Source organism: Castor canadensis, chromosome 2, assembly GCF_047511655.1.
Source record: "Castor canadensis chromosome 2, mCasCan1.hap1v2, whole genome shotgun sequence".
Lineage (NCBI taxonomy): Eukaryota > Metazoa > Chordata > Mammalia > Rodentia > Castoridae > Castor > Castor canadensis.
Window position 1 is genome coordinate 144,103,731 of NC_133387.1, and position 12,338 is coordinate 144,116,068.

The 12,338-nt window shown below is 35.8% G+C and overlaps 1 protein-coding gene across 1 annotated transcript in view; it reads left to right on the plus strand.

Annotated features, from left to right (window-relative positions):
- Unc13c (unc-13 homolog C) overlaps nucleotides 1-12,338 on the plus strand; it is a 541,194-nt gene that overhangs the window by 237,837 nt on the left and 291,019 nt on the right. The window contains exon 13 of the mRNA XM_074065986.1: nucleotides 1,534-1,690. Within this exon, the coding sequence (XP_073922087.1) occupies nucleotides 1,534-1,690 (157 nt within the window). The remainder of the gene's footprint in view (nucleotides 1-1,533; nucleotides 1,691-12,338) is intronic.

The window sequence follows — 12,338 nt, forward strand, 5'->3', positions numbered from 1 at the left end:
ATTTAAAGTTAAGTGAATATTAGTTAAATATATATCATTTATCCTAAAGAAGCAATCACCAATTGCTATCTAACTCAGGGTTAAATTACTTCCATCACGTAACTTTCATGGCATAAACTTATTCTTATTTCTCAAAGATCCTTATTTAAAAACAACCTGCTTCCATTAGCTAGTATCGTGAAAAGTGAGGTGGCAAACTAGCCTAAGATCTAAGAAAAGTCACAGCTAGATGTTATGGCACATGCCTTTAATAGACTCACTCAGGAGATAAAGATTGGGAAGATCTTGCTAGCCTGGGCAAATACTTAGCAAGCGCTCCATCTCAGTTAATAACCCAAGCATGGTGACATGCCCCTGTGATCACAGCTATCCAGGACACTGTAGGCAGGAGTACCACAGTCTGATGATAACCCCCTGCAAAAGCATGAGACTCTACCTGAAAAATAACTAAAAGCAAAAAAGGGTTGAGGGCATAGTTCAAGTGGTAGAATGCCTGCCTAGCAAATGTGAGACCCTTAGATCAAATCCCAAGACCACCAAGAAAGAAAAGAAGGGAAAAGAAAGAAAGGGGAAAGGGAAGGGCAAATATTTTCAGGATTTCATTTATTCTGTGTGTGCCATTGGGGCACTTATTTATTATGTATATACATTCTGTGTCAGTGATCAGTATTACAAAATGCAGAGATGCCTAGATAGGGGATAAATTACTAATATATGAGAGCACAAGAGGATTGGACTATGTATATTGAACATTCTTCCCTCTATGCATATTTTATCTTTCATGTTTATCATAAGCTGTGCTTTCAGTTTCCAAATCTTTTGTTATAGCTCACATGAACAGATTTTCTTGAGAGAAGTCACAGAATTGAACACTTGATGTTTTTGATGTTATAAATGATACTATTATTCAAGATTTAAAAAGAAAGTCTTTAAGCATAAAGCTGGCATGATTCATTCTCTCCTCACTATTCATCTGTTTGTCTAATTAAATTCTGCCTGTGACAAAGTTCTTAGAAAACATAATTGCTTATGGAAGGTTTTCCTTTCTTTTAAAAAGATCACAAATGACTCAAGTCAGAAGTTGACTGGTTCAATCAATGTGTAATGAGAGGAATGCCTTTTGCTCTGATTCAATGCAAAAGAAATGCAATTGTAAGAGAACATTTTGGTTAGATAAAGCATTTCAGAAACTGAAATAAGTGAGAGCACTGTTGGGGGAAGGAAGGGGAACTCCTGAATCATTGCTTTCCCACAGAGAGAAATTCCATTGGAAATTTCACTTTTGCTTTGTGCACACAGTATTCTCACAGTTGAAAGAAACTCTCACAACCCTGTGACAAGGCACAGTCTAATTAAGCCACCTCACACTTGTGAATGAGAAATTTTCAAAAGGCTGAAAATGTTCAATTAGAGATTGTGGGCGTTTTCACCCCTTCTCATAGATGTATTTAATTTCAGGCACTAGAATATATACCATTATGTCAGTTCATTAGCTTCTGTCTTTAAAGTACTTTATGTTTTTTTGTCTTGCAGACACTTTTCATGCCTGTCTTCTAAATACATGTGCCCTGGTGTCCCTGCTGTCATGAGCACTTTGCTGGCTAATATAAATGCTTTTTATGCCCATACCACAGTTTCAACAAATGTACAGGTTTCTGCCTCTGATCGGTTTGCTGCAACCAACTTTGGTGTAAGTATACTTTTTAAACTTTAAATTTTCTACTAACTTATAGGAGTAATATTTTCAAGGGGCTTTGGAGCCAATAAGATTCTTGAATTTTATTGCAGAAGGAGCATCTTAGAGAGTTTCTTAGTATAGTGAACTGCAACTCAAAGTTCATTTGAAATGGTTTTAGTGAAATACCTTTATTTGACACTCAATAGAAATCTTCATTGATTGAATCTCCATAACTGGAATGATCTTTTCCACTGGGGAAAACATAGTTGTAAGAGCACATTCTTTGTGTGTGCTAATTTAGAATTTATCATTTCATATTCACCATTTTTAGATGTAATTCCCTGGTAAGTGTGAGCTTGGCTTTCTTTCCTGAAGCCTGATAGGTCCCATTTGTACCTTCCATTGGTTCCTGTTATTAATGAATAATATCTCTAAGTAGGTGTATAAAGAATCCAAGAGAATTACCTGTACCTAACTGAAGCTGTCTACCTGAAGTATTCAAAGACATTAAGAGTATATTGAAAAGTAGAAATGTAGATATTCTGTCTGTCATACCCATCACTGAAACTCATTCTCTACAAGTGTAATAAAATTAAAATAGTTAATACTGGAAACAGGATATATATAACTGTTACTGCCTGTAAAGCAGTAAGAGTCGAAACTAAAAAAGAATTAATGGAGATAGAAAAGAAAGGCTAGATTACAGAGCTTTCCACAGCATAAACCCAGAAGCATCAACAGCTCTGTGTGTCTTTGGGACATAGCCAGAAAAGGAAGGAGAAAGACACCAGGAAAGAGCCTCGGGTTTCTGACCAGGGCACCTGGGAGGCAGTAATGATATTTAGTAACCCTTTGAGACCAGTGTTTTTATTCTCCTTTTGTTCATGAAGGAAACTATGATCTACTGTTGAAAGTAATTTCTAAACTACTGTGGCTCCTTTTTCCTCTGTACTTCCAATTTGCTTCATTGAGTGAATTTTTGTTTTTGAGTGTCTTGTTAGAAATCAAATTTTGGGGTATGTGTCATGGAAGAGAAACAACTGAGGCACAGCAAGTAAAAGGTTGAAAACCCACTGGGAAAGAAAGCGTGCTGCTGTGTTTACTCTTGTTCTGCCCTTTTCTCCGAAGAAAAATGCACTTGAGTGAGGTATATAAGTTAGAATGAATCAGAGGAACAAGTAACTGCTATTTAATAACAAATCAAAAGAAATATTAATAACAATACTTTTTGAGCTGGGAGTAAAGGGCTTGAGTTTTGACTGTAATTTAGCAAATCTGTTCAGTTTCTCAGTCTGCTTAATGAAGATTGTAAGTATTGCTCTAACATGCTTCTCAAATTTAAGATGAAGATCCAATGAGATATAAAAATGATGATCCAGTGTATAAATGGTGAAAGTGCTAGAATTATATAAAGTATGAAATTCTGTTCCTCCTGCTCCACCTATAGTATAACCAATATTCCATCAGCTACTTTTGTTAAACAAATTGACTTGTAGGACCTGGGATCAAAGAACATTCCTTAGTCAGTTAACAAAATGCTGTTATGACCAAATACCAGATCAGAGAACAGTTTTGTTATAAAATCCTCTTGATAGCAGAACTGGTTGTCTTGGGATTTTACCTGTAACAGAAAGCATTCTGTGTTATGAAGTTGTTTGTTTCTAATACTTGGCCTGTGTACACTGTGGAAAAAAAAGCCAATCTTATGGAACTCTGAGTCTTTCTACCTCTGAGAATGATGTGGTGATATGATTAATATCTGCCATGAAAGCTACCAGGAAAGTTAGATATTATGCTCCTCTGCTGCATGCTGACCCAGAGAAGGGAAAGCAGAATGATTTTAATACATTGTAGGTTTCATGGCCACATGATTTATAACCAACTTCATTTTGTAAGTCAAACATTTTCTTGTAGAATAGGATTTTAAAAAATGAAACACATCTTTAGGCTACAGCTTTATAAATTAGTGATTGGGTTTTTGAATTTGTATTTTTCTCCACCTACTGAAAATAATGCTCCTTGCTGAATCAAACATATTAAGATATCCCTCCTTCACTTTGGAATCCCAAGACTATATTCGTCTGTCTATTGAAGCTGATTCTGTCACGTGGGACCCAGTCACACTATATGGTCCTTTCTCAATGGTATAATCCAGACACATTGAGTCTCCAAAACATAAAGCGGTACAGGAAGCTTTCTTATCTGTGGTATTGTAAAACAATATCACAGATATTGTAAAACAAATCATTAAGAAAATAAAAACATTATTCTAAAAATTCAGACTTTTTATAGACGAATTTTCTTAAAGATATGGTGTGGATGAAAAATGCTCAAGAACAAAGTGGAAAGAATGGACCCAGTCACACTATATGATCCTTTCTCAATGGTATAATCCAGACACATTGAGTCTCCAAAACATAAAGCGGTACAGGAAGCTTTCTTATCTGTGGTATTGTAAAACAATATCACAGATATTGTAAAACAAATCATTAAGAAAATAAAAACATTATTCTAAAAATTCAGACTTTTTATAGACGAATTTTCTTAAAGATATGGTGTGGATGAAAAATGCTCAAGAACAAAGTGGAAAGAATGGAGCCTTTTGTGTAGAAAATGGCAAGCAAAATTTACTGAGGAAAGTGGGTAGAGAAAAACTGCACAGAACTGATTTTTAAAATATGTGATATGAAGAGTAAGGTAAATGATTTGGGGAAAAGGTAGTGTATTACCAACTGACATTTTAGATAACCCAAGTAAGATGGAAAAAGAAATGAGGCCATTGAAATTGGCAAGTAGAATGTCATTTCTAAATGAAGTACTTGAGGTTAAAGATTGGTTTTATGGATTGTTTAATAAGTGGGACAGAGGAATGGTTGAATAAATTAGGATTAATATATTCACTACAATAGAATGCAATCATTAAAAATCCAATTTTAAATGAGAGTTCATATAATTGAACGATACCTGTGTTATAATGATAAGTGAAGAAAGTGCAATAAAACTCTACAAAATAATTCCTCTATTGAAAACACAGAGATATTTAACAATCAAACTAGAAGGCTAATATGCTAAAATGCCAATTATAAAGCAACCGACAATATTATTGGTTGATGTGATTTTATATGTCTTTATACTTAAATTAGAAAAAACTCTGTATTTTTATTGATTTTATAATAAGAACCTGAAAGAATAGTCAAAGTGAGCAAGAAAATAAACTATTATTTCAAGGAACTTCAATGAAAATAGGAACAGAGAGATTGGAAAAAATGAGAAGATTTTGCCATGTAAAAATAGTCCTATTTCTGGGTAGGACTTCATTGGTATTTAATAAGATACACTTAAAATATTTATAAATTGCTAGGAAAAGGGAAGATTGCAAGAATGGGATTGCACATTTATCAAGAGGAGAATGAATGAAGCAATAATGTCCCATAAGATAAAGAAGGTAACACAGTCAAGAGAACAGAAAGAGAGGCTCTTCAGAATGAGAAAGGATGAGTTCTGTTCAGAAATTCAAGAATAGAGAGTGAAAGTCTTTTCAAAAAAGACCAAGTGTTTGATGTAGAAATGAAACTTTGGGGAAGTCATACTCTATTTTCTCAATCTCCTCTATAGTTGTCTGCAAGGACAAGGAAAACTCATAAAACAAAGATTACAATATGGTAGTGAAGTGGAGGAGGGTAGTAAAGGTTTTTATAAGCTATGAAAAAGAATACAAAGAAAGGTCATGTGACAGGAATTTCTAGCAAAGCTAGAGGTGACATTTGATGTTGGACATCATAAATTTGTTGTTACAACAATTCATGGGTTGTGAGATTCTCTCAGAGTTTGTCAACATTCTGATGTTGATGCTGTAAGAGATATGGCAAGTTGTTAAATTGTCTCTGGGCTGAAATTTTGCAGAAAAGATGTTTTTGAGAGATAGGGGGAATTGTAAGAACTTTTGCAAATGTCATAATGCACACCTGATACAAATAATAATAATAATAATAATAAAGAAAGGTAGGGGGATTCCTATATAGATGATGCTGTGAAGAGAAAAGTGATAGCCAGAGGGTCCAGGTTTACTAATTAGCACCACGAGAAGTGTGACTGAGAGTGGTGTAGAAGAAACATAATACATTTCAGTTTAACATTTCAAGGGGAAAATCTCAGTTTTAAGAAATAGTTTTGGGAATGGATTGTTGAACCCTGAATGTAAAGCAATGGTGTGCTAGAAGCTTACAGCTGCTCATGAGAAATGATTTCTAAATTTTCAGGAATATTTTAAGCTGGTTGTTAAACACAGCTATCCTTGAAATTGAACATATTGAGAATATTTTCATCATGTAAATTGACAAATGTTAAATGTTTTTCTTTCAGAGTTTTATCACTGAGTATAACTATAATCTGGAGTCAAGATCAAAGAATCTTTTTTTAAAAAAAAGATTTTTACACTTTATTCTTATGTATGTTCAAAACTTATGAGTCAAATAAGAAAGTACACATAAGACTTTTAGAAAATTGTAAATTGAGGCCCAGAAAACAGTAACATTTTACATTTAAGAAGCATTTTAAAGTTTAGAACATCCTTTGACAGTTATTAATTAATTTGAATTTTAAGCAGTTTATGAGTTTGAGGAAGGGTGTGAGCATCATTTTCCAGATGACAGAACTGAAATTCAAAAAGGTTAAAAGCCTGGTGAAAACAAGGGGATTGGACTATGAGCACATGATAAAAGCGAGAGCACACAAGGGAGGGGTGAGGATAGGTAAAACACCTAAAAAACTAGCTAGCATTTGTTGCCCTTAATGCAGAGAAACTAAAGCAGATACCTTAAAGCAACTGAGGCCAATAGGAAAAGGGGACCAGGAACTAGAGAAAAGGTTAGATCAAAAAGAATTAACCTAGAAGGTAACACCCACGCACAGGAAATCAATGTGAGTCAATGCCCTGTATAGCTATCCTTATCTCAACCAGCAAAAACCCTTGTTCCTTCCTGTTATTGCTTATACTCTCTCTACAACAAAATTAGAGATAAGGGCAAAATAGTTTCTGCTGGGTATTGAGGGGGAGGAGCGGGAGGGAGTGGAGTGGGTTTTAAGGGAGGGGGTGGGGGCAGGGGGGAGAAATGAACCAAGCCTTGTATGCACATATGAATAATAAAAGAAAAATGAAAAAAAAAAAAGCCTGGTGAAAGATCACAAATCACAGGACTAGTCTGTAGAAAAGTAAGCCTGATAGCCCCAAGATTGGTGCTTAAAAATGTTTGCTAATAGGTAAGGAGACCCAGATAAAGTCTCATTAATGTTTTTCTCTACTTCTTTTTTTCCCTTTTATTCTTGTGCTGGGTGGGGGTACACTGTGGCATTTACAAAGATTCTTACAATGTATCAAATACATCGTACTTGAATTTACCTCCTCCACCGTTCTGTTCTCCCCTGATTCCTGGAACAATTTCAACAGGTATCACTTTTGCATTTACATATATGTGGACATATTTGTTTGTACCATATTCGCCCTTCTACCCTTCCACACCATTCCCCCCCTCCCACTGGTGCCAGCCCCCTCTACCCCACCCCCACTCCTCCACTCCTCCAGGACATGTTCTGCTCTCCTGTTCTCCAATTTTGTAGAAAAGAAAAACGGAAAAATTACATTTTTGCTTATTTGAGATAAAGGTAGTTACCTGGGAAGTTTTCTTATGATAGTTCCATGTATATATGTAATATAGCCCCAACTGGTTTATCTCCTCTATTTTTTCTTCATTCTATTTTAGTCCCTTTCTTATGGTGATGGTTCTAGCTAGTTTGAGATTTCTATGTTCGTCTTTTTATGGAAAGTATATCAACCATATTCAAGTTCTTAGTTTCCTTCTTTTACCCTCCCCTTCCCAGTGTGACCTCCTCTTCCCGTGCGTGCCTCCCCTTAGTGTGACCAGTGTTTCATAATATTGCTACATTTGTGTTAAGGACCAAAGAAACTTATTGGAACAAATATCTCTATAGGTATTGGAAAAACTTATAGTAGATCAAAGATTTGAAATAGAAAATTCTATGAAGTGTGGTCAATATTTCAGTTTTTAAGATGTCATGAGGAAATTTAATTAGCGAGTAATCAAAACATACAAATAAGAAATAAATTATTAGTAAGACTGATGTTTATCTAGCTATTTTGTTTTGTTTTTTAGTGCTGGGGATTGAGCCCAGATCTCTCAAATGCTCCACCACTGAGCTATGTTTCTAGCCCTAATGACTCTCTCTTTACCATTATATACATTCTTTGGTCCACTTTTACTTTCAGTACATATTTCTATAATAATTTGTGTAAGTAACTATTACAAGTAATGGAAGGTTAAGTTCTTCCATAAATGTTGACTTTTGTCCTCTGAGCCTTATACTCTAGTTAGATAATCACATAAACATGTGTAAAAATAATTACACATCACTCTCAAAATATGTCTCAAGAGCATTTATGTAGTACTTACAAAAGCTGAGATTAGAAAACAAATGGTTGACTCTCTTCTGGGATTTATGGAAGCTTGGCCAAGGAATGAGGGATATTATTTTCAAAGTCCAAGATATGGTAGAAAAACTACCATAGGCCTAAGAATGTATTTGAGTAAAGACATAAAGAAGTAAAGATGCAAACTAAGTTCAAAACAGTGAGTATAGAGCAGTCTACCAACTGAATAGAGCAGATAGACTAAAAGATAAAGTTTAAGAAGGTCTGAGTTGCTAGGATTGACATCAGATTATTGAGAACCTTTAGTTCTCACTGAGATGTTTGGACTTCTTGATTAATGAGTAGGGTAGAATCTTAGATAATTTCTGACTAAGAAAGATTACTGTGAGTAAATGTTGCAGAGAATAGAGACAGAATATGTATGAGGGGAAGGATTCAGTGGTAGTAATACAAATCATTCTAGCAACTTTCAGTTGAAAGGGACTTAACAGAAAATATCTCATCTACAATATCATTTGAAAGACTGTAAGAAGCTCCAGACATAACAATTCTCAAAAAAATCATAGTGAAATTTATTTTCAAGAGAAATTGTAAGTTTTCTTATAATTGAAAATGTAGGGATCCAGGCATAGTTGTTCATGCCTATAATCCCAGCTATTCAGGAGGCAGAGACCAGCATGGTTTGAGGCCAGCTCAGGCAAAATGTTCACAATACCCTCGTTTCAACAAACAAGTCAGATGTGGATTTTCATCCCAGCTATGCAAGAGGTGTACACAGAAGAAACAGTCTGAGACTAGCCTGGGCAAAAAACAACACCCTATCTGAAAAATAATGCCAAAAAGGGCTGGGAGCATAGCTCACATGATAGAGTACCTGCCTAGCAAGCCCAAGACTCTGAATTCAAACACCAATAACCTCCAAACAAATAATAATTTAAGTCAGTAAATAAATAAATAAGAATGATACTTTATCAGGAAACTTTCTATATTGTCAATGTAACTCTTTTCAAAACCACAAAGCTAGTGAAGAGAGACTGGGAAACAAGTGTCTCTACAACTTGACTTAGCTGCAGAAATAAGCCAATGAGCAGGTAGGGGGGCCTCCAACTTGCCTGCTTCCCAAATATAGTAGTCAGGACACATGTGTCTAACAGACAGAAACAGGGATCATTACAGATTCCCAATGGAAAAGTGTTAGGAAAGTGTGGATGCCATTTAGTGTTCCAGTGTGGGGAGCACAGGGTAGTAAGAAGGAGTGAGTAAATTAGTATGTGGTAGTGAGCACAGGAGCACTGAATGGAAGCTGGCAAAAGGACTGATGTGCTGGTCCTGGTGAGGCAAATGTGGTACTTTATCTAAACAGTGCTTTAGAGACAAAATGGAGTGGTATAGCAAAGGAGAACATGGGTGTGAGAAACATTTCAGAAAAGATTGTTTCTGTATGACATGCCAAATGATTAGTGTGAGCAGAGGCAGATCCAGGTTTACACAGTTTGAGAGGATGTCTTTAAGAGAAGAATACAAGAGTTTCAATAGGAAAGTTGCTATAAAATTAATATTCATGCCAAACACTGTATGCACTACAAAATCCAAAAAATCTATATGATATTTTCCCTAACTGCCTGGCACACTTTTATAATAATTTTCTAATAAGTTTCTACAGTTTTTGACTATAGATTCTTTGATCATTTTTTATATGAAAAAACTTCTGAAATACTTTTATAGAAATACTAAAGGTAATTCAGTCTTTTATCTAGCAGAATTGTTCAAAAATTTTAACTGATAGCTTAGAAAAGTTTATGTTTACAACTCATTGGTAATGCCACATATTTTTGTCCATTTACTCATATGTGCATACATTGTTTGGGCCATCTCTAACCCCTGCCCCACACCATGTTTCTTCCCCCCAACCCCCTCACTTCCAGGCAGAACCTGTTCTGCCCTTTTCTCCAATTTTGTTGAAGAGAAGACATAAACAATAATAAGAAAGACAAAGCATTTTTGCTAGCTGAGATAAGGATAGCTATACAGAGAGATTCCTAGCATTACTTCCAAGCACAAGTATATTACAACCCGAATTGATTCATCTCTACTGACCTCTTCACTGCTTCCCGGTCACCTTCCCAAATTGACCTCTGTCATTTTAAGGTTACTGTATTAAGCTCCTCTGCAGTAGAGACATCAAACACTTTCACTTTCAAATTTTGGGTTTCCTACCTATCCCCATTCCTCCCATATGTGCTCTCCCCTTAGTGTGTGACCCAAATCCAACAACATTGCTGTATTTGCCCTAGATCTAAAGTCCACATATGAGGGAGAACATACAATTTTTGGTCTTCTGAGCCTGGCTAATCTCACTCAGGATGATGTTCTCCAGTTCCATCCATTTACTTGCGAATAATAAGATTTCATTCTTCTTCATGGCTGAGTAAAACTCCATTGTGTATAAATACCACATTTTCTTAATCCACTCATCAGTAGTGGGGCATCTTGGCTGTTTCCATAACTTGGTAATTGTGAATAATGCTGCAGTAAACATGGGTGTGCAGGTGCCTCTGGAGTAACCTGAGTCACATTCCTTTGGGTGTATCCATAGGAGTGGGATTGCTGGATCATATGGCTGATCTATGTTTAGATTTTTAAGAAGCCTCCATATTTTTTTCCAGAGTGGTTGCACTAGCTTGCATTCCCACCAGCAGTGTGCAAGGGTTCCTTTTTCCCCATGTCCTCTCCAACACCCGTTGTTGGTGGTGTTTTTAATGGTATCTATTCTTACAGGGGTGAGGTGGAATCTTAGTGTGGTTTTGATTTGGTAATGCCACATTTTAATGACACTTCTCAAATTTGTTATGCATCTATTATATTTCTTTCATATGTGATGTAAATAAAAATGGCATAGGACAACATTAAATAGGGAAGGACAATTATATTCATTCCTAATGCAATAGAGGAGAGAGACAAGACCTCAGTCTCAACTCCCCTAAAACAAAAGGTGGGAGTGTTTTGAAGGGCTGGGATAAAGTAGAGGGCATACCAAGGACAATGTTAAGGGGAAAGACTGATCAATGGGATATGTCCAGCACATGGAGTTATTACAACTTTACAAGTTGTTTTCTGAGATGGAGACCTGTCCTTGCTTCTTGACATCTATTAAAATTAGGCTCCTACCATTCCAAGGAGGCTGGAAGATAGGCAGGGGGTGTTCTTTCCCTAAGGATTACATTTCAAAGGGATGATGCCCACCTCTTATAGGAAGACATACTTGTGTTATAATGTTATGCTATCTCTGTTAGTATTAGTATTAATTTCAAATCAACCAAAAATGCAAATGTATTTGTAATATGTTCACATGGTGAACATTAATTAAATTACAAAAAATTATTAAAATAAACTAGGCATTATTTCTATTTGAAATATGTGTCTTTAATGAATTGCTGTTAGGGGGTGGGGAGTTACAATTTACTTGTCCATGTGAGAATAATTTTTATTTCTGAAAGTTTTACACAAACCTAAGTTCACATGAATGTATGGACTGGGCCACCCCCGGGAACAATGATGCTGGCCAGGGCCCCAAAGTTTAAGCATTTCATCATTAGCTTCAGTTTAAGTTCATCCCTGCCATTATAGTGTTACAATAAGAAATAAAGGAGCTGAAGAGAAAAGCTGATGTGCAGAGGTGTTGGTGCACTTTTCTTAGGAGAACTTTTCTGTCCGCCGTTCCCAGGATTGTGGGAAAACTTCCTGTGTGTACGCTTGTGTGGGAGCCACTTTCTCTTCCTCAGTGAAAATCTTCCCTCCTCCCGTGGGCCAAACCCAACCCACCAACTGGTTTGCTACGGTCCATAAGCTAAGAATGGTTTATACATTTTTAAATGTTGAAAAGAAAATCTAAAGGAGACTATGATTTTGTGACACACGAAAAATTATATAAAATTCAAAGTTCAGTATCTGTAAGTTAAGTTTCAATGGAAAAACAACCATACCCATTTGTTTACATATTGTCTATAATAGCTATGGTATTATACTGATGTAGTTGAGTAGTTATGACAGCATGTGAAGTCAAAAACATTTACTTTCTAGGTAGTTGTGACCCTTGGTTTCATTATTCTAGCAATACTTAGTATCACTACTTACTAATGCTAACTGTAATGCTTAGTAATATTATCATTGATTGCCCTCCCACAAAACATATGTGGCCTTTTCCTAATCCAAAGA